The sequence below is a fragment of the Myiozetetes cayanensis genome, unplaced genomic scaffold (genome assembly GCF_022539395.1).
Source record: "Myiozetetes cayanensis isolate MyiCay16 unplaced genomic scaffold, myiCay2020 scf14, whole genome shotgun sequence".
In the NCBI taxonomy this organism is placed as follows: Eukaryota; Metazoa; Chordata; class Aves; order Passeriformes; family Tyrannidae; genus Myiozetetes; species Myiozetetes cayanensis.
The window spans coordinates 6,293,026-6,320,323 of record NW_026087048.1 but is presented as its reverse complement, the minus strand read 5'-3'; the positions used below and the strand labels follow the sequence as shown (position 1 = coordinate 6,320,323).

At 40.0% G+C, this 27,298-nt stretch overlaps 1 protein-coding gene across 10 annotated transcripts in view; it reads left to right on the top strand.

Annotated features, from left to right (window-relative positions):
- RNF111 (ring finger protein 111) overlaps nucleotides 1-27,298 on the top strand; it is a 48,628-nt gene that overhangs the window by 15,008 nt on the left and 6,322 nt on the right. For 6 of the 10 annotated variants that reach the window (XM_050309850.1, XM_050309849.1, XM_050309840.1 and 3 more), the window contains 8 exons: nucleotides 5,921-6,047; nucleotides 7,630-7,793; nucleotides 13,062-13,259; nucleotides 14,095-14,414; nucleotides 15,329-15,584; nucleotides 16,808-17,180; nucleotides 19,869-19,994; nucleotides 20,639-20,765. In XM_050309850.1, coding sequence (XP_050165807.1) covers nucleotides 5,921-6,047; nucleotides 7,630-7,793; nucleotides 13,062-13,259; nucleotides 14,095-14,414; nucleotides 15,329-15,584; nucleotides 16,808-17,180; nucleotides 19,869-19,994; nucleotides 20,639-20,765 — 1,691 coding nt within the window. The remainder of the gene's footprint in view (nucleotides 1-5,920; nucleotides 6,048-7,629; nucleotides 7,794-13,061; nucleotides 13,260-14,094; nucleotides 14,415-15,328; nucleotides 15,585-16,807; nucleotides 17,181-19,868; nucleotides 19,995-20,638; nucleotides 20,766-27,298) is intronic. The other 4 variants (XM_050309843.1, XM_050309845.1, XM_050309841.1 and 1 more) reach the window with 3 other exon arrangements.

The window sequence follows — 27,298 nt, the reverse complement described above, 5'->3', positions numbered from 1 at the left end:
TATTCTTCTGGTGAAACTTTGTGCTTTGGCAGTGTGAGAGTATTGAACAAGTATGTTCTGACACCTGGGAATGGGTTATATTGTTTTACCAACTGTTTGCCACAACAGGCAGTGCCCTCATTAAATCTGGGATGAGCAGCTGAAGCTCCTTCAGGAGACAAAGGGGACTTGGGGGCATAAGGACAATGTAGAACCCCTTGTGTGTAGTTTAATGATACAGCTGAAGGTGCAGGTGCTTTTAGGGGTGTGTATTCTAACTGGAATGTTGATCACTGGATTTTAATTGCAATACTGAGCTCACAATTGAAATGACAGAAAGCAGCAGCGTTTTTGCTGCAAAACAAATTTTCATTCTGTGTTTTGTTTAGGTAGTGCAGAAGCTTTTCTCTAACCCTCTGTACACACTTACAGAGATAATCCTCTTTTGACTTTGCTTTTGAAAGGTGGCAAAATTTCAACTTTTACTGTAGTTGTATCTCTGTAATGTTTTAATTCTTCTACTGGTATTTGATTTTCATCTTGGATCTAAAGGGATGGGGGTGCAGTTTTTGCAGGGAAATCTAGCAAAAGCTAAAATTGGAACAAGTTTTTAGCCTTACTCTGATTTGGCAATAAAGCAAAACTCTGGAAAATGGGAAGGTGGTGTTGTAAAATCTGGGTAGAGTTTTGCATTGTCATAAGATGTTCACCTAATAGCACTTATAATTCTTTTGGGGCCTGACATGTTGTTTTATATTTTTGAGCAACTAGTGCTAGACAGGTTTCCTCTTTCCTTAGAGTGTAATGCTGATGAGAAGCTACTCCAGATTTTGTTCAAAGCTGCTTAGAATTATAAGACTGAGTTTATTCACAACTGTCCTCTTGATCCTCTAATGTATTTGTTGTTTATCTCCCCAAAAATGTTGAATATGGACATTTGATATTTCACAAGCCAGAGGCTGATGAAAATGTTAAGCATATACCACTTTATGTTCAGGTTATTTTAACAGGTTTAAGATAAACAGGTATTAAATGGAAATGAGCTACCTGTTGTTAAAGTTGATTATTTTTCAGTTCCTTAATCCCTCCTGAAGGGAGTAACTGATGCAGCTCATAATTCCAGGCTGTTATTCCAATAGCATTAGTGGATAAGGAAAGGAATAAGTATCCTGTTTACTGTACCACTTACTGGAGAAGGGTCAGGGAAGAACTGGGAAGTGGTGAGGGAAGAAGCACCTGGCTCTGTGAGCAGTGGACATTAATCAGTGCTGCTCTATCCATCTGCTGTGTGTTGGAGGTTTAAATAGCTCCAGTAATAAAAGTTAGTGTGGAATTCACTTCAGCACTTCCCTGTTACTGCTGCAGCTTTTTGTGCTGAGAAGATGCTGCTCCTGGAACTGGGTTGCTGTGGCATTGCCCTCTGGACTGAGATTTATGTGCTTGGTTAAGAATGGTCAGTAGAGGTCTGAATTAGCACGGCTCAGGGTTGGACAGAATCCCTGGAATTCTGGTTTTTCACCGTCTCTTCCACCAGAGTGCAGCCTCCTAAGCAATTTACGTGTCTTTGGAAAATTTCTCCCATCATGCACAGCTATTGAAAAATATATTCCAAGTAAGTCTCAGGTACAGAAAAACTGTTATCCAACACTAAGGGAAAGGCAGGTTCTTTTAGGAATCCTTGGCAGAACGTTGGCAGCACTAAATCGTAGTAACAATTAAAGCTTTGTTTTCTTAGCAGGATATTATGATTTTGTGAGTAGAATGGCACAGGATTTCTACAAGCAGAATTCAGTTGTGCATCTATAAATAGCACAACACAAAATTTATGCTACCACTTAAGTTATAATTTCCAGTCACCTGGACCCTCTGCAGATCAGGTCAAATCCTAACATGCAGTTTGCTTTATCAGTACACCGATCATAATCTAGACTCAAACTATATAAAAGAACACGAGTCACTCACTCAGTCCTCAGAGGAAGCAGATGATGATGATGGAGTGAGGGATGGGGGTCTCAGTTCTGTTCCAGCTTCCCACTTAGAACTTGGTGCTGCTTGATTTTTCCAGCCAGTGCTCTGTGTGATTTCAGCTTCCCTGTGGCGGGAAATCAACAACACCTGCTTGGCTGAGTGCCTGGGACCTCCAAGGCCAGCAGGGAAGGGAGGAATCATCCTGGTGCCCAGGAATCTTGAGGATAATGGGGGGGAGGTACAAATCTGTTTGGTTTGCCTACTTGGGTCACAGGACCTTCAGAGCCTGAGAATGAGGGAAAGCGACCAAATAATGTGACCTGCTCAGGCAGAGGGTGGCTCTTATACAATGGTGCCAGTTGTGCTAAATGTATTTACAGGGTTGAGGGCAGGGAGTACCAATCATACCTAGTTCAAGAAGTCTGAGAGTTAAATGGGGTACTCATTGACACTGGTAGGACATTATTATTTTATCCATTTCAGGCTGAAGTACTACCCAGGTAATTACCTGTAATTCAGAGCAAGAGGGGCTGTAGAGGCACATGATACCAGCAGATTTCAAAGGGATCCCACACACTTGGTGACAGCCGTCATGGGCACTGACTGGACAATGAGGTGCACTCTGACACTGTCGTGGGTGCTGTGTGGTTTGAGGGGTTTTAGTTAAAATTTGTAGTCTGAATTTCCTGCTCTGACTGCAGAGTTGTGCAGCTGGCAGAGAGAACGTGGGCCTGAGCAGGCTCCTGGTCTGATCCAGTGAAAGCTTGGAAATCAAAGTCATCCCTTGGAAGTCATCCCTGTCACTGGAACCTGAATGCTTATTTTAAAACTCTTCTAGTTTCACTTATGGCTTGATCAGACTGTCTCATTTGAAATTGTGTGTTGTAAAACACTTTCATTGTCTTACATGTAAGATTTAAACCGGTTAAACTCCATGTTAATTGCAAAACAGATATAAAAATACCCTCTATGAATGACAGCAATCAGTCAAACATAAATAACATGAGTGTAATATCCAAATTTATGTCCTTAGTGGGGTCCTTGTGTTGATGATGATTGATTAATCTCAGAGTTATGCCATGATCTTTCAGAGTTAATTAATAGTATAATTATATATATTATACATGTTATACTGTGCAAAGCTTAGTCTCTTGCTTACAACTTCTGGATTACTAAGGCATTTGATTCCAAACTTTTCTTCCCAGCAAGTTGGTCTATCAGTGGCACCTGGCAGCTGCTGTTCTGAAGTAATCTTACAACTTTCTGGGGAAAAATATACTCATTTCCTGATCTAAATGTTTGACTACAGATTATTATATCATTATAAAAGTTATATTCTTCTTAATAAAGTACTTTAATCTGTCTTTGTGATGGGGGGCCTGGAGGAGGGTGTGTTTTTTTTTTTTTTATTTTTTTGAGGGAGGATTATAATTTGGCACGTGTTCATGTTTGAATTCAAGCATGTGTAGTTTATCCCTTCTTCCAGGCTGTCTGAGCACTAAGTTTCCATCTTTTAAAGCAGAGGGAAAAAGCGTCTGTAAAGAAATCACTGATTATTTCTGATTAATAGTCACATACAAAACTTAATTAACAACTGCTGTTCAAAGGTCTGAAGTGTTGGGATATGCACAACTTGCAAACTGAAATATGGTGTTTTGCATGCACTGTAAAATACTATTTGTGGATGTGAGCAGGGGAAAAACACCCCAAATTCTGTGGAAACTGAAAAAAAATCCTAGCTGTAATTTTCAGGAGAAGTTTTGTCTTTAAGTAGTTCATTTAAACTGTAGAACAAGTCTGTCAGTGGTAGCCCAAAGGCTGATTTAGTCACAAACAAGTAGTGTATAATTTGCTTGCTGTGATTTGTGATTCAGAAGATGACAGAGAGAAGTAGTGTGTACCTGCAGGAAGATAATTTTCTGTTTGTTTTATAGCCATAGTTATTATTCTGAAAGTAGTACCAAATACCTCACATCTGCATAACTATTTTGCTGTCAACAATCTAGTGACTCTTCTCCTTGAAGGGAGATTACCTTCAAGGACTTTAGGATTAGTGTAGTTAACACTCATTATACAGATTTAGCTGCTCTCTTACAGGTTCAGTCATTTAGATGATGCATTGATGAGTAAGGTATTCATACTTTAAGATCAGTTTTGCTTGAAGTTCTTTACAGACAGAAGATGGCTGGTCAGTGACTGGTATGTCCTAAAAGCGAAAAAGTGAATTATACTTTTTCATGGTGGACTGTGGAAAACAATTGAATGAATATTTGCACAGTTTAGAGTTTTTTCTGTTTAATTTTGCAGAAAGTTCCTTGTATAGGAAAGTACTTCATGGGATGAAAACCTCATCAGTTTGTGCTTTTGACTTGGGAAGGTGTTACTGGAAGCATGAACAGTAGGAAACGTCATGTGGCTGAACTATGTCTATGCTGTGTCCTACTTGGAGAGACTTTGACTGTTTCCCTAAAGATTTTCTTTGTTATTTTGGAAATCATAAAACCTGTTCATTCAGCAGCAGTCCTGGTGGCTTCTATAGTCTGACTTGTGTAGTCTGTCAAATCCCATCTTGACTAAAGGTTTGCTTAAAAAAAAAGATTAGGTAAAATGAACTTTTAAACCTTGACAAAGGTAAGTATCTGAATTGTGTAGATATTCAGTTTAGAATTCCTTTTGGTTTATTTTCTGAAGTAACAAAAACATATTTAAGCCTAAATCTTCCCACTTTTGCACCTGTCCTAAATTTCAGTAAATATTGAGCCTGAGGACGTGTGGACTCTGAGGAGTACTCTCAAACATGCCGTAATTCGGAGCAGTGCATGTTTGGAAGGTGGGAGAAAGGCAGTTATGTTTTCCTAACTGCCTTTTCCAGCTGAAAGGCCGGCTGGTTTGATCTGAGGAGCTGTTCAGATAGTTTTGTGTAAGGAAACCGTTGTTTGCCTGTGATAGCTGTGATATTTACATTCTTCTGAATGTGAGGGTAACTTGAGCTGCTGCCCTTCACTTTGAGTAACTGGCCTTTCAATATTTTCTATTTTGGAATGTGACTTTGTTTTTTAGACACTGCATATTTTCAGTTTTCCCCAAAATTTTCATACAAGTTCTGAAAATTAATTTTATTACATACAACTGCAAAAGTTTGAGTACCAGTATTTGGAAGCATCACTCTTTCCATCTTCAGCCACCAGTCTTTCTAGGATAAGTGTGACCAGAAACAAAGGCCATTGGAAAACAAGTAATGCAGTTTGGTTTTCATCAAAATATTAAAATGTTGATATGGGGAAAAATAGATAATCTGCCCTACCTCGTCAGTGGACAGAGCAGCTGAGAACAGTCAGTCCATACAGGATGTAAGCATTGACTTGAATGAGACCAAAGTCTTCAAGCACTTTTCTTGAAGCAGTTTGCAAATAGCAGAATGGTAGTTTGTGATTTCTAAAGTATGTAGCTCATCAATTTAGGAAGTTCTTTTGTGCTCAGTGAACCATCTATAGCTCAATTTGAGTATTCTAGATAGATCAGACTTGTCACTGTCAGTGTTATAGCAGTAGGAAGGTGTTTCATGTGTCTGCATGTTAGACTGGAACTTTGATAACTATAAAAACATTTTAAAAAGCTATTAGTGATAAAACCGTTACTGCTTTGCTAGTTTGAAAGTTTATTCTGTTTTTATATTAAAAGAGTGAATTTTGTTGGTTATAAAATCTACCAATTTCTTTCAATACAGTATAATTCAAGTTTGCATACCTACCCCACACCCAGTCCTCTGTCTTCTTCCCTTTTTTACTTCAGTGTTTACAGCAGAATTGCTCCCTTTAATAACTAGGTCATATATTTGACAGCTGCACCTAAAACTTTGACATGAAATTCTCTGTCTACATGTGTTTTTAATCTAGGAAAAATAGTCTTTTATAATGCCAGCTCCTGAGAGAAATAAAGTGTGCAAACTTTCTTCTTCCTTTTTCCTCCTCAGGAAGCATTGATGAAGATGTTGTGGTGATTGAAGCATCCTCCACTCCCCAGGTCACTGCTAATGAAGAAATAAATGTTACCTCAACAGACAGTGAAGTGGAGATTGTCACAGTTGGTGAAAACTACAGGTGAGATTTGCATCTCTCTGTATTAATAGTTTTACTTATCTCCAGGTCTGTCACAGTGCTCTGTGTGGCTTAATGTCACTGAAATTCTAACCAGGATGCAGAGTGTGCACTTTTGAATAAAAAAATACAAACCAAGCCCAACAAAACAGATCCCAAACCGACAGAAAACCCCCATGACCAAACCCCAAAGCACAGCTTTGCCAAAGCTTGACAATTTCAACTAATCTGGAGTGACTGAGGTGGTTGTAGTTAATGTGACTGATGGGCAGGATTTTGGGAAAGCAAAACTGCGCAGTAAGATCCTGGAGAAAGAGCAAATGTAGACTGAGGTGACTGTCTAGGGATTAGCAGAGCATTTCTCAGGAAAGCATCCTGGTTTTTTTGAAGCAGCTCTCCTGTATGCTCTCCTGTTCTTCCATGCCTGTCTGGAAGTTTTGTTCCATATTTGTCAGATTTTACTGAATCTATTAAAGTGGAGTTCTTTGAAGAAAACTTAAAACCTGACTGAGGTCAGATAAGACACATTTTAAAAAAAGCTTTGTATCTTCCCAGCATCAATAAGAAATGTTTTCTGTGGTAGCTTTAAAAGACTTGAAAACAATTAGTTCTTTCTTCCCTTATCTTCTGCAACACTACAGCCAAAACAGTGGTAGCTCCATGGTGATTTGTGCTATGGGGTTTGTTTGTTTTTAGTGAAGTCATTCCCTTTTCTTCACATTTTCCTTTTCTGAAGTCTGAGTAAATTGTTTTTCCAAATTGGAAAATAAGAGCCATTTGATTTATGTAAATATTGAAGAGTCAAAGTTTTTTGAGAGTGAAATGGTAAAAATATTGTTCCCTTAATTAAAGACTGTATCCTACAAAGAGTGTACAGGCTCAAAGATCATTATTTTGAGTGTTTGGGTTTGTATGACTAAATTAAACAGACTGGGTGCTAAGTGTTATAATAGAGAGAGAAAACTATCACTTTCCTTAGGTATGGTTACAGGCTTATGATTTCCTCTTCTCAAGCCACATTTCAGTTTAGTTTAGGTATTACACAGAGCTATACTTCTTCTTCAAGAAGGGGGAACAAAATAATATTAGAGAGAAGTTGAGCGATTTTGAACTTCTTGGACATTTTTGAAATTTGAAATATAGAAACTGTTCTCTGAAAATACAATCTGTCACAAGTTAACAAGCAAAAGTAGGTTTACAAATTGTTATTGTCTACAGTTTTGTTGTCATTTATAGACCTGCTGTTTCAGACTGCACAGGAACAGTGTAGGATTTGGAGAGTCTTCATATACTGTTAATAAAGTTAAAACAATATCAGGTGTAATTGCTGCCTGACCATGCTTGTAGGGTTTCACAGTGAATTGTTTGCAAGTTACCTGTATGTACATGGAACAAGGAACCTTTAAACCCTGTGTTGGGTATTTGCTGTTGTGTTACGAGGCAAAGACTGCAGCAGCATTTGTGAGCACGCATCGAGAGAACATGGAGTCAGGGGCTGTTTCAATGTGACGGTGCTTTTCTGATGATTAAAAAAAGTGACTACTGGCAAAATGTAGGTCAATACTTAGTGTTAACCTTTCCTAAGGTCTCGTTCTGCACTTGGACACACAAGATCCCACTGGGGCCAGAGCTCTGGCTCTCACGCTCCACGACCTCCGGAGCAGCGGAACCGCAGCAGGATCTCCACGGTCATCCAGCCCCTGAGGCAGAATGCGGCTGAAGTTGTGGACCTCACGGTGGATGAGGATGGTAAGTAATGTGGTCAGAGAATCCTCTTGTGGCCTTCCTTTTAAAATTTAAAATTTAGCTATTTCTAGTGGGTCTGTTACATCTGATTTTTCTTCCAAAGCTGCCTTGGGTGTGTGTCTGAGAACTGACTCACCAGGCAGAAATTACAGAACAGGTTGGAACTACTTCTTGAAAAATATGCACTTAATTCAATACAGCACTATAAAAGGAAAACCCCTTGTTGCCTATGCTTTGGAATAGTTACTGTTCTTTCAGGCCTTGGAGTAAAGATGAAAAAACAAAAAAAAAAAAAGAAAGAAAAAGGCCAACCTGAAACTAGTAAAGTGTGTTATGTTTCTGAAGCTGTAATCTTTCACTGTTTCCTATCATTAAAACCTGCTGGCACTTACCAAGTCTGTTCCTGCTGAAAATCACAAGAGCAACTTCCAGGTATATTCAAAGAGTTGAGAGAAGGAAAAACTGAAGCTCATGTAGATTTTTGCATGCTTATTTTTTTGTTGATGGTGGCAGGTTTGGGGATTTCTTGGGTGCATATTACTTTTAGTGTTTTAACAGCAGTTTTGTTCTGTTGTGGTTCTGTCCCTGAGTTCATTACAAGCTCTAGTATCTTACAATATCTTATTCTTCAAGTTGACTTGATTTTTGGGGTGGGTTGGGGAGTTGGAAAGGTTTGGGAATAGTTTTGATTGGTTGATGGATTTTAAGGAAGAGGATGGGTTGGTTTACAGATTCTGTGTGGATTTACTGTGAAATATCTCAGTTGAAAGGGTGTAGGCTTCTATTGCTTTACTCTTAAAACTCAGATTATAGAATTTAAATTAATTAATCTTAAATTCAGAAACCGAATTATTTTAAAAACTATTATTACTGAACTCCTATAATGAGTGTGTTTAAGACTCGCTGTTTTTCCCACCTCCTGGAGGAAATTAGTTTTTACAATGAGTCTTTCAGGATTTGAGTAATATTATTTTTGGGTTTAGGTGTCAAACTTCACACATGAACTAGTGTAAAATGATAAAACTTCTGAATTAACACTGTTATAAGGAAACTGTGCAGTTTATCACAACTTTACGTCTTCTTCAAAGGTACAGGACTTAAAACTTCACTGACTGCTTTCATGAGCATAAGGGTTATATCTCCATCTGTCTTCCTGTATTAACGTCTGTGAAGTGTGTTAAGAAATTGTTTCTCTTAGCTAATAGTTTGAGATTGACCAAGCCCCCTGTTTTTTACTGCTTTTGTGGGAGAGAAGCAGAACTGTGTGTGTGGCTGATGGTGAGCCAGGCCCAGGCTGGCAGGGTGCCTGAGGCTGGTGGAGCTCGGCATGGCTGACACTCAGCAGCTGTTGGCGTTCAGCACTGTGTGATCACTGCTCCCTGTGGGGTGGACATATCCTGTATAATTGCTGATTGTTTTCTGATTTTAAACAGTAATACATTTCTCCACAAATGTTCTCCTGTAAATAAAATTACTATGTTGGAATACCGTTTTAAAAACCAAAGGAATTTACTTGTAGGTATCAGGTCATGTTTTTTTAATGTGATGAGTTGGAAGACTTGAAAGAGGGAAGATATGTTTATTTTTTTGTTCACTGAGCTTCTGATACTCCTGTGAGATATAGAGAGAAATCTTGAAAACTAGTCATATTTTATTTTGAGTCTTTGTGTAAGAGAAGTATTTGAAGTTTTTTGATGCTTTTTTTCCCTCTGATATCCATGCAGACACTTTTACTAAAAAAACCTGAGCTGTTTCTGATAATCTTCCCTTTTATGGTATCTTGTATTCCTAGACATGTCATTGCCTTGTCATGAATTGGAAATTTCAAACTTACAAAGATTTTTTGAAAACTAAATTTGAATTATGCCACCAAGTATAACTTTAAGTTTTAACCTGGTTACAGTCACCTAGTAAAGGACAAGATGCATCAAAAGTTTGTATTTCCCAGGATGATATGTAAAATGAACATGTTTGTACTCTTAAAAGAAGTCTCAAATACTGATAATCTGCTTTTAATGTGTGTTGAGACTAGATGCCAAGTTTATCTTGTTAAAGCCTTTAGTACTCTGCATCTAGAATGACTGAAGTTTGTGAAGTAGTATTGCTAATTTAGATGTTAGGATGTTCTTGGTGAGTGATCTAAAAGTTTTTCTGTTCTTTGTAGGCATGAAAATTTGTAAAGGTAATATGTTAATCATAGAGTAGTTTTTCTGTGGGTTTATGGAAGATTTCAGCAAATGTTTTCATCTAATCTCCTTTCTAGTATGTTTTTTTATGTAGCAAATGAAACTTAAATGTCAGATTTGGCTGGGAATTGATTTTATAGAATCATAGAATCATAGAATAGATTGGGTTGGAAAAGACCTCCAAGATCATCAAGTCCAACCCCTGATCCAACTCTAATTACTATATCATGGCACTAAGGGCCATGTCCAGTCTCTTTTTAAAAACCCCCAGGGATGGTGAATCCACCACCTCTCTGGGCAGGCCGTTCCAATGCCTGATCACCCCCTCTGTAAAGAATTTCTTCCTAACATCTAACCTAAACTTCCCCTGGCAGAGCTTGAGCCCATGTCCCCTTGTCCTGTTGTTGGTTGCCTGGGAGAAGAGACCAACCCCCACCTGGCTATAACTTCCCTTCAGGTAGTTGAAGAGAGGTCACCTCTAAGCCTTCTATTCTCTAGACTAAACAACCCCAGCTCCCTCAGCCTCTCCTCATAGGACTTGTGCTCAAGTCCCTTCACCAGCCTGGTTGCTCTTCTCTGCACCCGCTCCAGCACCTCAATATCCTTCCTGAACTGAGGGGCCCAGAGCTGAACACAATGCTCAAGGTGTGGCCTCACCAACGCAGAGTACAGGGGAAGGATCACTTCCCTGCTCCTGCTGGCCACACTGTTCTTGATGCAGGCCAGGATGCCACTGGCCTTCTTGACCACCTGGGCACACTGCTGGCTCATGTTCAGCTTCCTGTCAATCAGCACCCCCAGGTCCCTTTCCACCTGGCTGCTCTCCAGCCACTCTGTCTCCAGCCTGTAGCGCTGCAGGGGTTGTTGTGGCCAAAGTGCAGGACCCGGCACTTGGCCTTGTTGAACTTCATTCCATTGGAGCCAGCCCAACTCTCCAGTCTATCCAGATCCCTCTGCAGAGCCCTCCTGCCTTCCGGTAGGTTGACACTCCCTCCCAACTTGGTGTCATCAGCAAATTTGCTGATGATGGACTCAATCCCCTCATCTAAATCATCCATAAAGATGTTAAACAGGATTGGGCCCAGCACTGATCCCTGGGGAACACCACTGGTGACCGGCTGCCAACTGGATGCAGCCCCGTTCACCAGCACTCTCTGGGCCCGGCCCTCCAGCCAGTTCTTAACCCAGCACAGAGTGTCCCTGTCCAAGTCATGGGCTGCAGCTTTTCCAGGAGTATATTATGGGAGACAGTGTCAAAGGCTTTGCTGAAGTCCAGATAGACAAATCCACAGCCTTCCCCTCATCCACCAGGTGGGTCACCTGATCATAAAAGGAGATCAGGCTGGTCAAACAGGATCTGCCTCTCCTAAACCCATGCTGGCTGGGTCTGATCCCTTGTCCATCCTGTAGCTGCTGTGTGATTGCACACAGGATGATCTGCTCCATAACTCTGCCAGGCACCGAGGTCAGGCTGACAGGCCCGTAGTTACCAGGGTCAGCCTTGCAGCCTTTTTTATGGATTGGGGTGATATTTGCCAACTTCCAATCATGTGGGACCTCCCCAGTGAACCAGGACTGTTGGAAGATAATGGAGAGCGGCTTGGCAAGCTCTTCTGCCAGCTCCCTCATCACCCTAGGATAGATCCCGTCTGGTCCCATAGACTTGTGAGGATCCAGATGGCTCAGTAAGTCACTAACTATTTCCTCCTGGAATACAGGGGGGTTATTTGGTTTCCTCTCTCTGTCTACCAGCTCCAGAGGCCAGTTGCCTTGAGGGCAACCTGTCTTACTGGTAAAAACTGAGGCAAAGTAGGTGTTAAGTACCTCAGCCTTCTCCTCATCTCTATTAACTATGTTTCCCTCCGAGTCCATCAAAGAATGGAGGTTTTCTTTGCCCCTGCTTTTGTTATTAATGTATTTATAGAAGGACTTTTTGTTATCCCTAACAGAAGTGGCCAATTTAACTTCAAATTGCGCTTTTGTATCCCTGATTTTCTTTCTGCATGATCTAGCTGTCTTCCTGAATTCTTCATAAGTAGCCAGCCCTCTCTTCCATAGTCGATAAACTCTTTTTATCCCTGATTTCCTTCAGAATCTCCCTGTTTAACCAGGCTGGTTGTCTTCCCCGCCAGCTTGCCTTTCGGCACACCGGTATGGCCTGCTCCTGTGCACTCAAAACTTCCTGTTTGAAGCACATCCATCCCTCCTGGACCCCCTTGTTTTCAAGGGTTGTTTCCCAGGGTATGCTCTGGACTAGACTTCTGAATAGGTCAAAATCTGCCCTCCGGAAGTCCAGCGTAGAGGTTTTATTGTTGTTTCTCCTTGAATCTCTGAGTATTGAAAATTCTATTATTTCATGATCACTTTTTCCTAGGCGGCCTTCAACCACTATATCTCCCACCAGCTCCTCTCTGTTTGTAAACAGCAGGTCTAGCGGGGCCTTACCCCTGGTAGGTTCATTTACCAGTTGATGAAGGAAATTGTCCTCTATACACTCCAGGAAATTCCTAGACTGCCTCTTCTCTGCAGTATTGAGCTCCCAGCAGATATCTGGTAGGTTAAAGTCACCTACAAGGACAAGGGCTGACAATTTCAAGACATCTGCCAGCTGCTTGTAGAATAATTCATCCCCTTTGTCATCCTGGTAGGGCGGTCTGTAACAGACACCCATGATGATGTCAGTCTTGTTGGTCTTCCCCCTGATTTTGGTCCACAGGCGCTCAACCTTATCATTGCTGACCTCAAGTTCAACAGGGTCCAGAGACTCTCTAACATACAAAGCCACCCCTCCACCTCTCCTCCCCTGCCTGTTCTTCCTTATGTTAATTCTTAAAAAAATTTGAGCAGATCTAGTAAAAAAAAAAAGAAAGAAAATAAGGTAATTTTTTTTTTCCTCACATGAGTTAAACAGAATTACCTTTTGTGGTTTGTACCTGTCAGGTTTTTGTGCTCTGACTTTCTTAGCTTCTGGCAAGACCAAAATTGAGAATTTCTTGTAAAATAATTCAAAAGCAGTTAACAACAGTAAAAAACCACAGTAGCTTTTACAGGTTAAGAAACATGAGAGCTTTTTTTATTTCATTAGAGCCAACAGTTGTGCCAAGCACATCAGCTCGAGTGGAGCCGCAGGTCGTGAGTTCTGCTTCCAGTAACAGTTCCAGTACCTCTACCTCAGAGCAGGCCTCTGATGCAGCTCCCACCATCTCCACCAGCCAGCCCTCTGCAGCTCCAGAGACGACTCCCAGTCTTCCCAGTGGCAGCACTGCTGGTACTTCAGCTGGAGGTACAGAAAAAGAGCTTTCTGAGCTGTTGTGTTGCTTCAGAGTACAAAGAAGGTAGAGGAAGTTCATCAGCATTCTCTAGATTAAATGGCATTACTGCAACGTAACAGTAGTAAGTTGAGAGGACAGGAATCTGAAAAAGATCACTGATTTCTCCACAGAGATAAAGGAAATTATGCTGGACCTTTCTGCTTTTGCCTGTTGGAACGATTTGGTTCTAAGAAACGAATCACATCCTTGCTTTTTGGGGAGATGGAATGTAGTTCACTGGGAATTCTCCCATTGCAGTGTGTTACAGAGATGGGTTTTTTTAATGTGTTATAAGGAAGTGAAGGATTTATACAAATTCCTTGAACCTCCTTCTATAGATCACTTCCTTGGGAGCACATTATACAGACCTGTACTAGAGCTGGACATACAAGTAGCACTCATAACAGCACTGGAACAAGGCTGCTCTATCTGCAGGTGAGGTGAGGGACAAAAAACCTGGGCAGGCCTCAGGAATGTGAGGTCTTTGCACACTAACCACAGGGAGAATCTTTCCTCCTTTCCCTGTTGATAACATGCCTTAAATTAGTGGAATAAGGCAAGTGTCAGTTCACATCCTGCAGTGGGTAAGTCACCTGAACCATTCAGTTTTGATTCATTTGTCAGGCATAGCTAAATGTTATTTTTTGTATCCAGTGTGTTTTTTTTTAGTCTAGATTTGGTTTTCAGTTGGTTAATTATTTAATCATGAAGTACAGAGGGTTTTTTTGTCTTTATTCAGGCACTGCTTTACAGTGATCAGCTTCACTAATTTCTTTCGCTTGAATATGAATTTTCTTTGTCTTCAAGATGACATAAGAAGAACTTCATCTAATACAACACTGGAAACTGGCCCTCCGGCCATGCCAAGGTTACCGTCGTGCTGCCCTCAGCATTCTCCTTGTGGAGGACCTTCACAGACTCATCATGCCTTGGGGCACCCACATACGAGCTGCTTTCAGCAGCATGGCCACCACTTCCAGCATCACCACCACCACCACCACAACCCTCACCCGGCTGTCCCGCTCTCCCCTTCGTTCAGTGACTCCAGCTGCCCTGTGGAAAGGCCTCCCCCGGTGCCTGCCCCGTGTGGAGCAAGCAGCAGTTCTGGCACCACTTACCATGATCAGGCATGTTTCATTCTTGTGGATCTCTCACAGTCACACCTTGTGACTCGGGTTTTCAAGCTGTTACAGATAAGAGAGGATAGAACAGGGGTGCTGAATTATAAATTATTCTCTTGCTCTGCATTGGGCATTATAAAAGGCAACTTAAAAGGAGAATTTGAACTATAATATAGGAATGCAAAAACCTGAAATTTTATAGGAAGTTACAATCTGACAAGTAATCATTAGCAGTTGACCTCTTGATGACTATGATAGTGACTGTTTAAGCAAACCAAACATAAGTACCTTGAAATAACTCTGCCCATCATAGCTAATAATTGAGCTGCTTTGAGAGAAGAAAAACATGAAGTCTAATGTTCTGTATATAAAAGGTATAAAAGAGTTGTGTCTGTAAAAGCATTGTTTTTTAAGGCTTTTTCAGTAACTAAATCACAGCTTTAAAACAATACAGTTATAAGAAGGAACAGTCTTAGTTTACTATATGCAGAACTATCAATCTGGTTACTGTTCTAACTGTAATACATTAGGCACAACTGAAATGCTAAAAGTGGGGTTTGCATCCAAATATGTCAATGCACGTAGCTCCCGTATACTTACCGATTTATCCATCGGGGTTTTGTTGGTGTTTTTATGGGTTTGTTTGTTTGTTTTGGTTGGTTGGTTTTTGTGGGTTTTTTGTGGTTTGTGGTTTGGTTTTTTTTTTACAGAATCTGTTGTAATGAATTTAGTCCCTCACCAGATGCAAGAACTTAGTAATAAGAAATGTTAACCACATTTAAAGAATGTTCCAAAGTCAAGCCCTAAAACTTAAAACAGTTGCTTGTGATTGTAGTCATTCTTTATAACATCCTGTTTGAGTGTGACTTTGTTTTCCTTGTCTGAAGAATTGCTTGAAAAAAGCTGGTTTGTTTGCACAGCAGGCACTGCCAGTAGACTTAAGCAGCAGTGGTATAAGAAGTCATGGAAGTGGTGCTTTTCATGGAACATCTGCCTTTGATCCTTGCTGTCCTGGTTCTTCATCCCGAGCGACGATCTATGGGCACCAGGCTGGGGCTGGGCCGAGCCAGTCCCTGACAATAGATGGATACGGATCAAGCATCGTTGCTCAGCCACAGCCCCAACCTCCTCCTCAGGCATCGCTCTCCTCCTGTCGCCATTACATGCATTCTCCTTGTAAGTACTGATGGAACAGCTGCCCTGGCAATGTGAAAACTCTGTCTGCTTGCACTCATCTTAGAACTGGCCTAGCAAAACTTGTATTGAGAAATGCATTTGTTCAGGGGATTTGAACAGGATCAGTGGTAAAGTTAACATATCTTCTTCTGAGTGACTGTAATAACATTGAGAATTCAAACCTGTATTTACTATGAAAATATTTTTCATCTTCTTTTTATTGTAACAGTGGCTTTTTATCTAATTTTCCTTGGTTGGTCCCTTGTCCTATACCCCCAGTGAGTTCTGCTTTAGCAAGCTCAGAGTGTCAACTCAGTTTGTGATTTCTTTTTTTGGGTTTTGTCTCTACAGAACAGTGAACTGGAAAGGGGTAGGGATTGAACTTTTAAAGTTAAACATCAAACATGAAGTAAAATTGGGAGGGAATTCTCCCTGTTTATTCCACTCTCATGAGACCCCACTTGGAGTACTGCATCCAGATTTAGGCTCCTCAGCACAAGGACATAGACCTGTTGGAGTGACTCTGGAGGAGGGCCATGAGCTTGCTCAGAGGGCTGAAGCACCTCTACTATGAGGACAGGCTGAGAGAGTTGGAGTTCTTCAGCCTGGAGAAGAGAAGGCTCCAGGGTGACCTTATTGCAGCCTTCCAGTACCTAAAGGGGCTCCAAGAGAACTGGAGATGGACTTTTGACAAGGGCATGTAGTGACAGGACAAGGGGGAATGGCTTCAGACTCAAAGAGTAGGGTTATATTGGGTATAAGGAAGAAGTTCTTCCCTGTGAGGGTGGAGAGACCCTGGCACAGGTTGCCCAGAGAAGCTGTGGCTGCCCCATCCCTGGCAGTGTTCAAGGACAAATTAGATGTGACTTTGACCAACCTGGTCTAGTGGAAGGTGTCCCTGCTCATGGGAGGTAAGTTGGAACTAGGGGATCTTTAGGGTCCCTTCCAACGCAAACCACTCTATGTACCTTTCTCAGTGTGTATCACACAGATTTTTATTTTTTTCTTCTTTTTACCAACATTGGCAAACAGAATACTTTTGGCTGCAGAAAATGTAGGTTTCTTGTAGGGTGTATTACTAGAATCACTTTGTTTAAAAATTGCATAAACACATGTTCCCATATTGCCACTGTTTACACTGTTGTAATAGTGCTGAAGCACCTGGGTGAAGATACTTTTTAAAATAAATTTACATCAAAAGCTGCTACTGACCAAATAAAAAGTACCTGATGTTTTCATTGCAGATGCTTCCTTGACCAGACCACTTCACCATCAAGCTTCTGCATGCCCTCACTCTCATGGAAATCCCCCTCCACAGCCACAACCTCCACCTCAAGTAGATTATGTTATCCCTCATCCAGTGCATCCCTTCCATCCTTCAATCTCCTCTCATGCATCTTCTCATCCTGTTCCACCTCCACCACCGACTCATCCTTTAGCCAGTGCAGCTGCTCCAATCCCACAGCATCTTCCTGCAACACACCAGCCTATATCCCATCACATCCCTGCAACAGCACCTCCAGCACAGAGGCTACATCCTCATGAAGTGATCCAGAGGATGGAGGTCCAGAGAAGAAGGATGATGCAACACCCAACGTATGTCACAAATGTACTCAGAACAATATCTAAACATATAATTCATTCCCTTCAGGTTTGTAAAATGTTGCATGTGAGTCTCAAACTGTTAATTGCATGGTTAGGAACTGTTAGTGTTAGGCCATGGTAAGGAATGTCTTTGCGTACCGTCACAGGAGTGTGAGGAGTGAACCTGCTCCGTTACACCTCCCAGTAGTATCTCCAGGTAAGGCACCAATGGGGTGTGGAAGACAAGGGGACTGTTTCTTTTGCCTACTACTCATCCTCTGGATAACAGGCAGGAATTCCTTTTTAAGCTCAACAGCCTAAAAGTGTATCATAAGTTCTGTTCAAATGTGTTCCTTGACAGCATGTTTTGCCTTGTTAGTGATGTTGAGATTCTTTTTATCTAACTAATGCATTAAATTTAAATGAATAATTTATCAAAGGGTCTCTTTACCAAGTTTAATTCAGATTAGATACCTGCATATCATTACTGTGCCTTTATGTCTTTATAAGAGGAGGAGGAGGAGATTGATCACATTCACATATGGATATTACACAATGTTGAGATGTAGCTTTGGTGATGCTCCTGTTGTTGCTTAACTAGAGTCATTACACTAGTGTCAACAGATATCAGGTCAGTAGTAGCTTAGTATTGAATCACACAGTAGCTGAGGGTGCTTTAATTCTGGAGATAACATGTCTAAATAACCAAGGGAATTTTAGGAATGAGCTCTCTAGTTGTTGTTCCTAATTTTGTTATACAAATTTTACTCATAAGCAACTTCAAACTCATTTAATAGTTGAAGAGAATTTTACTTTAATTGCAACTTTTGAGGCAGATTCCAGGTTATCTATAAAAATATCTTTGGGCAGTAACTGCTCACAAATGGCACATGACAGAAGAGGCAGTCAACATGAGACAACAGGATATTTAAGGAAAAATAATAATAGTAGCTATCTTATCAGATCTGGAAATTTTCCAGTAGTTTGAGGATTGGAATTGTGAATGTTGGCATTTCTTAGCCTGGTGAATTTCCTTTCTATGTACAGAAATTGTAGTCAAATGTTGATAGTAGTTTTTTTCTTGACATTCTCTCTGAAGTCATCAATCCTAGGTCAGACAGTGCTGGTTTGCTCAGTAACATTTCTCCTCTATAGTTTTGATTTGTAATCAATCAGATGGAATTGTTTTGCCCTTGGTCCTTCTTATTCCCCTCTAATCGTCATACAAATTCCATGGAAAAATCAGTCTTGTATGTGTCTTGGCCCAACCTCACATAAATCAGATTGTATTCGGACAACCAGAAACTTGTGTGTATTTGCTCTATTATTGAGTACAGACTTGAAACTGCCAGCAGGCTTGTGCTTTCTTTAGATCCATGGCCTGGAATCTCAAAGTGTTCTTAACATGTTGTTTCACCCTTCATTTCTACAAATAACGTAAGGGATAGTCTAGCTGGTATCCCTTCTGTCTGACAGTGCAGGAGCTAGAGATTGGTTTGAGTCTCTGTTTCATTGTCATGGATACAACAGCTGGAACTTCTTAAAGCCTTGGAATTTGCCATAAAATGTGCAGAAGGCAGTGGATCAGGGGTGCACTGCATTTGTATGACATGGACTTCCTGTTTACTTTAAATCTGGTTACCCACTTTATATAAAGACTGTGGGATGGACAGACAAAGATTGTTACATTTATAGGTTATTTCTATAATTTCAATATGAGGGTTTTATTATTATTATTATGTGTTCTTCCAGATTTTTCCCCCTGTAGGTACTTGGGAAAGTGAAGGGGGATGAGACTAGAAGTAGGTTCTGCTGATAGTCCTGTTCCCGTGTTGGTCTATGCCATTGCAGAAAATGAACACTTCTCACATAATTTATAAGATTTCTCTGGACAAGTGTCACTTTACAGTGATTAGAATAGTGTGATGTTGAGGAAATTTTTACCTCTCTGGACATGTAAATTTACAAAATGTCTAGTCTGCTTTGTCAGGTAGTTTAAGCTGTTACCGACCCTGAAGAACATGTACTGCTGTTGGCAAAATCCAGGTTTCTAGGTTGAATAAAAACCCTCCTTTCTGCATAGAAAGCAATGGAAAGAATTACTGATTCAGCTCTTCCTGTGACTTGGAATTGGTAAAGTAACAGCAATCAGCCAGCAGGGGCTTTTTTTAAGCTTGGTTTTGTTGTGGTTTTTTTTTTTTTTTTCCAGATCCATAGTTGTTCTATACTAACTGGCATGGAAAAAAGCTGTGTGCCCTTATTACCTGAGCCATGACACTTTTCAAGGAAAACGTCCTCTTATTATTGTATTAAGTTATTGTATTACTTTAAATGCTGGTACAGTTTTACTAGAAATAAACTGCAGCAGAGCTGTAAGTGACTTAATCTCAATATGTGGCCTTCTCTTTCCTACCTGCTTTTTGAGGTCAGGATTAAACACTTTGTCAGCCTTTCTGTAGTTGTGTTTGCTGAGTGAAGGGCAGATCACTCCAGCTGAAGCTGGCTTGGGTTTTGAATATGAAATCTATGTTATAACTAGTCTCTGACTTATACCCAAAGCTGAAATTAAAATACTGCATGGGGAATTTCTTACGTTAAAGGCATTGCAGTAACTCAGTCTGTAACACTTTGGTTATAGGCGTTGCTGTCTTGATATTAACAAATATGTGAAAATAACTGTTGCTGGTTTCTGTTGTTTAGACGTGCTCATGAGCGACCTCCTCCACATCCTCACAGAATGCATCCCAATTATGGGCATGGGCATCACATTCATGTGCCTCAGACTATGTCTTCCCATCCTCGACAAGCTCCAGAGAGATCTGCCTGGTTAGTAATCAGACACTGTTTGAGCTCTGTGGGACTGGGGACAGAAGAGCATAACGTGCTGATCAGCGCTGATAATGCTGGCTGTAATTTTAAAAAGTGCCGCATGCACCTGTAGCTTAAAATTTGTAGATGTTGATATGGCTTTAAAATATTGCTTTGAATACTCAATGTCTTAAATATATTTCTAGTGGTTTTAGAGGCTTAGATTTGAGGTGTAAATTAGCATATTCTCTCTCCTCTTTGAACTTACTCAAAATTGCATCAGGCCTGCTTATGAAGCATGCACTTAAGTTCCACAATACATTTATTATTTTAAAAAAATATTTTGGACCATTAGGGAAGAGCTGCATGCTTACCAGCTGCTGTTCCCACAGCATGTGCTGCAGAGAAGACTCCTCTTGGGCACTTCAAATGTGGAGTCATCTCTAATGATTCTCACAATAAATCTTCACAGCTGTTTTAAAAAGAACTTTCAGTTAGGGTAGGATATGTTTAGCAAAGTTTAAATAAGGTTAGAAAAAAGAAATTCGTATGTACACCTGTTATTGTAGCTGTGCTGGGTTGTAGGTTTTCCATAGCAGTGAAATTGTACCTAGGAGGCAAGATATACCTTTCCTGTAATGCCACTTTCATTCATGTGACAGGGAACTAGGAATTGAAGCTGGTGTGACTGCAGCTACTTACCCTCCAGGGCCTTTGCATCCTCACTTGGCCCACTACCACGCACCTCCTCGACTGCATCATTTGCAAATAGGGGCACTCCCTCTAATGGTAAGGACGTAGCTTATGAAAGATTATGGTTGTAGCTCATTGTAATTTTGTTTGTCAGGAAAATTGGACATATATACATCTCTGCAAAGTGCTTCAGCTGGAGAACAAAATACCTGACTGTGTCTGTGTGTTACTCCCAGCTAGGGAGCTTGAACAGGCTCATTGTGTGATAAAACAGTAGAGGACATTAATATATCTAACTTCAGCTCCTGTAAAATGAAACATACTTGAATTAAATTGTCACTTGCATTGCAATGCATTGACCCTCTGCATCTGATTTTTAAAGTCCAGGTTCTTCTTTATTGAGTTTTGGATTGTTAAAAGGTACCAACTTTCCAACCAGTGCACGAGAATTAGTACTGATGCTGTTTTTTAAGCTGTATATGCAGCACAACTAGAATTCCATCTAGAGATTTGATTGTTTTTAAATAATATTTGTTATTCATCAACCTAATTCTGTGTGATAAAGTATATATTTGTAGTATTTTATATATATATATAATATATATGTATTATATAAATACTTTATATATATATATATAAAGTATATATTTGTAGCATTAAAAGTAAACCAGCGGGAGAAATGGACCTAACTCAAGAGAGGCTACAATTTACTAAAAAGCTTACAGTAAATACAATGATACAGAGAACTGGTTTTAACCCCCAAAGACAGATGTATAACCCAGCACCCTGGAACTAGAACAGAACAGTGTTTGTTGGCCCCTGTGCTGAGCACCGTGTGCCCCCCCCAGGTGCAAAATAAAAGGAAAGGACACCTGTTGGTCCAGATGACGGTCGCAGTGCTGTTGAGGTAACAATCACAGTCCTGTCCAAAGGGGCAGTCACAGCCCTGTTGAAGTTCTGGTTTTCCTCTGGATCCAGCGAGTGGTACCAGAAGTCCCAGGCTAATAACTCAACTGTGGGATTTACTTCCATTATTGCTGTGAAGTTTCTAGAAACTTCAGAGTTCAGTGGATCCTTATATTACAGTGTGATGAGAAATTAGTTGTATTTTAACTTTAATTGGGCTATTCCTACAACTAAAATGTTACATGAGCAAGTAGTTGGGACCCCACTGTTGACTGTCTTTTTAGCGGTAGAAGAAGAGGAGGCTGTGATAGGAGTCTTCTGAACTTTGTGTTGTAAAATATTTTAGGGACTCATGCCTTTCTGCTCAGTAGCTGCTGTTTCTAATTGGTAAAAGGGGCAGATGAAATAAGGTTCTTTAACTCTTCAGAAATTTGTGCGTATGTTTGTGTATGGATACCTGACACTTACAGTGGTAATTCCTGAGTGTCTGAGTGGAGCTGAAGCTGTTTGTATCTTGAGGCCTTGTACATGCTGTACTGACAGAATGTTTATCATCAACAGACTGCTGTAAGCAGCACTTCCTCTGGTGTTTGAGATCTGGCTTGAACCTTGCTGAGATCAGATTGGGTGTTACGACTTTGAAGTTGTGTTGAGTCTCTGACTAATTTTAGGTGTATTCAGATTACATGCACTGGATGAAGACAAAGGCAGGTTAAAGCACCACTAGAAGTTTTATATGCAAAGAGTTCAAAGCATTACAAATGCCTTTTGGTGAATCTACCCCTTCTATGCCAATAATAAAAGTCAAAAGTTTTCATTTGCATGTACATGAGAGTACAGTGGATGTGTCAGCAAAATTGATTTTGAATAGAGAGCAAGTAGTTAGTGGAGTTTTTCATCAAAAAACTTAGAAGTTCAACAAAAGTGCCATAAAAGGCAACAGATGAAGTACAGCTGCCACATTTTTGGTTTTTTCTGTGTAACTTGAGGAATAGGCACAGGGGAGGAGAGGCTGAACTAAGTAGAGTCCCTCTACTAAGTGGTAATGTTCTGAGGAGGGCTTTCTTCTCTCTGTAAGTACAGAGGGTACTAAATAGAAATTTCCAATTTCCAGTCATTAGTGATGTTTTTGATGCAGATGTCTTAAACTGCTGCTGTTCTTTTTGTTTGTTTGTTTTGAGAAGGGTTGTCTTTTAAAGTGATTGATGCAGTCACTTAACTAAAAATTTGCTTAGTGTTGAATCCGCTTTCTGAAATGCCATGCAGCCCTGTTGGCAGTATGCATTTCTGCCGTGGAGTACTAAAACCCCTTCAAACTGCCAGACTAAAGGTCATGATGGATTATTTGGGCTTTACTGACATTAGGATTCTGATATATCGGTTTCTGATTTTAGTTGGATGCAGATAACGTGATCTTCATCTAGTCAGTGCTGAAATACAGACTGCAGTTGTAGTCCTCAAGGAGACAAAGTGATAAAGATATGTGGGGGAAGATAATCAGCGTTCAGCAGCTTTGGCAGACCAAATAGAGGGTTAGGGAAACAAAATCTCCTTTTTCTACTAGCTTAGGTGAAGAAACTTTTACCTGTTTAAATGTTGCTTCTGGAGGAGTCCTAGATTAAAAGCAGTTAGGAAGAACTTGCTTCATATTCGTATAGGCAAGGGCCAGGCTGTTTCCCTCCTTGAGTTAACACAATTACTTTGTGACCCTGGCTTAGAGTAGTTTGTGTTCCAGTTGTTACTGTTTTAATGTGTGTGTGCGGAGGAAAGATCTGTCAGATGAATTCCACTGTGGACAAATATCCCCCCTGCTAAACTGATCATTTTTAGGAAGACTCAAGTGAGGATCAATGCACGGCATAAGTAATGAAATATCAGACGAGAAGGACACAGGAGACAAAGGCTTTTTGTCTGTCCCTCTGTTCTTCTCTGATGCCAGTGTTCATTGTTAGAAACCACTTCAATTTCTGTTTAGTCTGAATGCCTTTGGCTGCTTTTTAGGCACTGTTGATGAAAGACTTTTTGCCCTGCAGCAGTTATCACGTCTGGGGGGACAGGATGGCAATTTCTGTAATTTAATAAGCTGACATGGGTGCTAGTCTGAACATGACTTTTTTCATAGTGAACTACATACCAACCTTAGTTCTGATTACCACAGATACAACCTACAATTTTCAGATCGTGTTATGGTTAGTAGTGGGATCTGGTGATGGGTGGGTTTTGTGTTTTGTTTTTGTTTTGTTTTGTTTGGTTGGTTGTTTTGTTTGTTTGTTTTTGGGTTTTTTGGGTTTTTTTTGTGGTTGGTTTTTTTTTTTTAGTTTCTGTTTTATTAAATATATCTTAAATAATAAGGACTATCTACATGCTTCTTAAGTTGTTTCAGCTACTTGTTAAGCAAAGAATTAGCATACAGGCTGTTCCAGCCTCTTGACTCTGTTTCTTCTGCCTTTTTGAATAGTGTCCTGTGGAATGGGAATTTTAGGGGTGGGGAGTGTGGAAGGACAATTATTTGGACTTTGTAGTTTGATAGTATGGTGTAATAAATCTCTCTAGAGTTGGTGCAGGCTTTGAGAAGACTTTTTAATTTATCTGTGAACCTTGACTGCAGCTTGTCAGTCAGAGGGAGTTGTCTGGATCATAATGTTTAAAAAAAAAAAAAAAAAAAAAAAGCAAACCCACCCCTTCTTCTCCCCCTCCCACCCAAAAACTAAATAAAAACAACAACCAAAAAAGAAAAACCAAACAAACCTAAAGTTTCTTATGGTACCTTAACCTCTCTCAGGTGTTACACATCCAGCTTTCAATATGCTGTGCTCCCTTTTTCTTCTCTTGCAGAGCCTGACTGTTCTGTTCCTGTACCTGCTGAATGACTCAAGAGTGGTTGAGACCATCTTTACACTGAGTTGTAATAATTAGGAGGGGTTTGGAGGTACAGGACAGTAGGTCCCAGCACATTATGGTAGATGTGTGCTGGTCAGGCATACAGGTGTTGCAGCTCTAAGAGATGCCAAAAAAGCAAAACAAACTTCTGTAAAATATCTGAACACTTAAGGCTGTAACTTGGTGTAGTAATAATAGTTAAAGATGAACTTTAGATTAGCCTTGATTAGATGCATCAAATACAATTGCATTTTTCAAGAAAATGGACTTCTGTCATACAGCTTCTTCTTCTTAATATAAACATGAATTATTGTTCTTTGGGGTTTTTTTAGAATATAGGCTTTTGAAGAGGCTCATTTTATGTTCCCCTCAGACACAGGTACAGCTGGGTTTTATCTATGCCGCAGGTGTTAGTTGTTCCTTCACACAGTGTCTATGAAAACTGCAGCTTCTTCTTGTTTGAATTTGACTTAAGACATTGATTGGCTTTACTTTTTTTTGAGTGTTGATAGTAGCTGAGCAGTGAACTGAATAAGCTTACTGTTGGAAGTTGTTTTAATACGTATGAAGATGACACTTAATATGAACCATGGAATAGAAGGTCGGGATGGACAAGATAAATAGTATCAGACAGTAGAAGAATCTCTCCACTGACTATGGCAACTGAAAAGCAGAAAGATCCTGCAAAGATAGAGGGTAGCAGGGAAGAAAACCTCCCCTGCAGTTTAGCTGTTTCAAACTGTCTCAAAATGTTTTTGTTGCAAACGGCTCTGACTTGGCCTTGGATTTTTGTAGTTGCTGCAGATTTTTGCGATCACGGGAAGTGTCAATAGAAAGTGCAAAACCAGAAACAGATGATACTTGTTCTACAGGAAAAAACCTGAGCTGAAATCTGTAGGTCCAGAGTATATTGCTTTAAAATATATATTTTAATTTGACTGTATCCAAAAAAATATACACAAGCACTTTGTGCAGACTGGCAATGCCTTTAACTGCTTACATTCTTTCTTAGCTTTAAACTTTTCCTTTTTTCTTATGTTCAGTATGAAAATTACTGAAAATAAATTTCATTTGTGTATGAAACTGTTTCAAGAGAGCTGAAATATTTTTACTTTTGAAGCTTGATGGTAATTGTGAAAAAGATTTTCGTAAGACTGTTCTTAGTTGGGCATTATTGATAGTTCTCTCTTGCCCATCTTTTCTCCATCTTGTATCACAAATGTACTCAGTTAAAATCTTGCTATATTAGCAGACTGCTTATTCTGCAGGTGTAAAAGAACTGGGTTTTTCCTTACAGAGATGTTTTTTCAAAGTAGTGTTTTACTTGGCCAGAAGTATAAGCTGTATTCTCAGGATGTTTTATAGAAGAGCCTGTACACAATGTATGTTCAGATTATTTTGCAGAGTTGTTATGCTGTCCCCATCAGCATAATATGAAGACCTGTTTATCGTCATGAAAATACATCATCCCACATGATATTTCTGTTGTCTGAGTTCAGGAGTTTGTTGTGTTTTGTGCTCTGAGAAATTCCTGGGTTTGTAGTATTAAATTTAGTAGGTTTCTTAAACAGTCTCCAGTAGCAGAATTTGTTCCGAAGAGGAGACCTGTCCAGGTGCATGTCACTGCAGTTGGCAAATCCTGACTGCTGAGGCAATTGGAACTGTAATTACAGAATTACACAATACACCAGGGACTTTGCAGGTCCTGTAATGGTGTAGTATCTGCACCATTCCAAAGGATTATTTTCAAATCCTGGTCAATACAAAAAGCAGGCAGTGAAAATCACTTCTGAGACTTAGGTTAATTTTTGTCAGGACTTTCCCTTCCTCTGAGTGGTGGCAATTGATTCACAATGTAACAACAGGCAATAGAAACTTCCAAATGATACCACAGGTCTATGCCCAGTAAAAACCTGGGACAGTAAATATATTCATAGTGTGAGTGACCCAGTTATTTAAATGTGTTTTCTGTAATTGGAAGCTGAAGTAGAATTACACACTTAAATACAACATGAATTGTACATCAGTGATTATCTGAGACAGATTTCTCACAATGTAGTTTTTACAAATCAGTGTATTTTTAATTCACTCCCCCAAACTTCCTTTGTTACAGCTACAGTTTATATTGTCAAACAGTAAGATCTGTGACACCAACAGATACTGCTTACATGAAATGTTTAGAAATGTACATGAATATGCATCTTCAGTTTCTATGCCTCTAATTTGTTATAACTTAATACTAGTGCTGTGGCTCACAATTGGCACTATTAGGTGGTAATTTAACAAGGACCGTGTAAACTGCTTTAAAATAACCACATTCTGTGTTTCTTTTCTGGAAAAAAAATATTTAGGGCAGAGAAATCTCTTCTATCCCTGTCAGCTTTTAGTTGCAGTACTGGATTTGAAAACCACAGAAAGGTAGCTTACTGGTCTGTTCTGTGCTGTGAGTAGCTTTGTCTAGGCCTGTGCTTTTTCATAATGCATTCATTCAGTTTTACACCTTCATGTATGTTAAGCTTCGAAGTGTCTTCTGGAAAGAAGAAGAGCCACATGTGAATACCAGACTTCATGAATAATATGATAGCATGGAAATGAAGATAGTTCTCAAGTACTTAATGTTATTTCCACATGAAGTGCTGCTTAGAGTGCTCACAGTCCTCACATTGATGTGTTTTGTGGGATTAGGTAAAGTAGATCTGCTGATCATTGGGGTTTGGAGTTGTTTCACCTGTTCATTAAAAATTGCTACTGGTATGTTTCTGACAAAAAGTCAGTCCCATTATTCACTCATCCTGTTGGGGTAAAAATGGAGTGCAGAAGCCCTGCTGTGAAGGGGGTCCCTG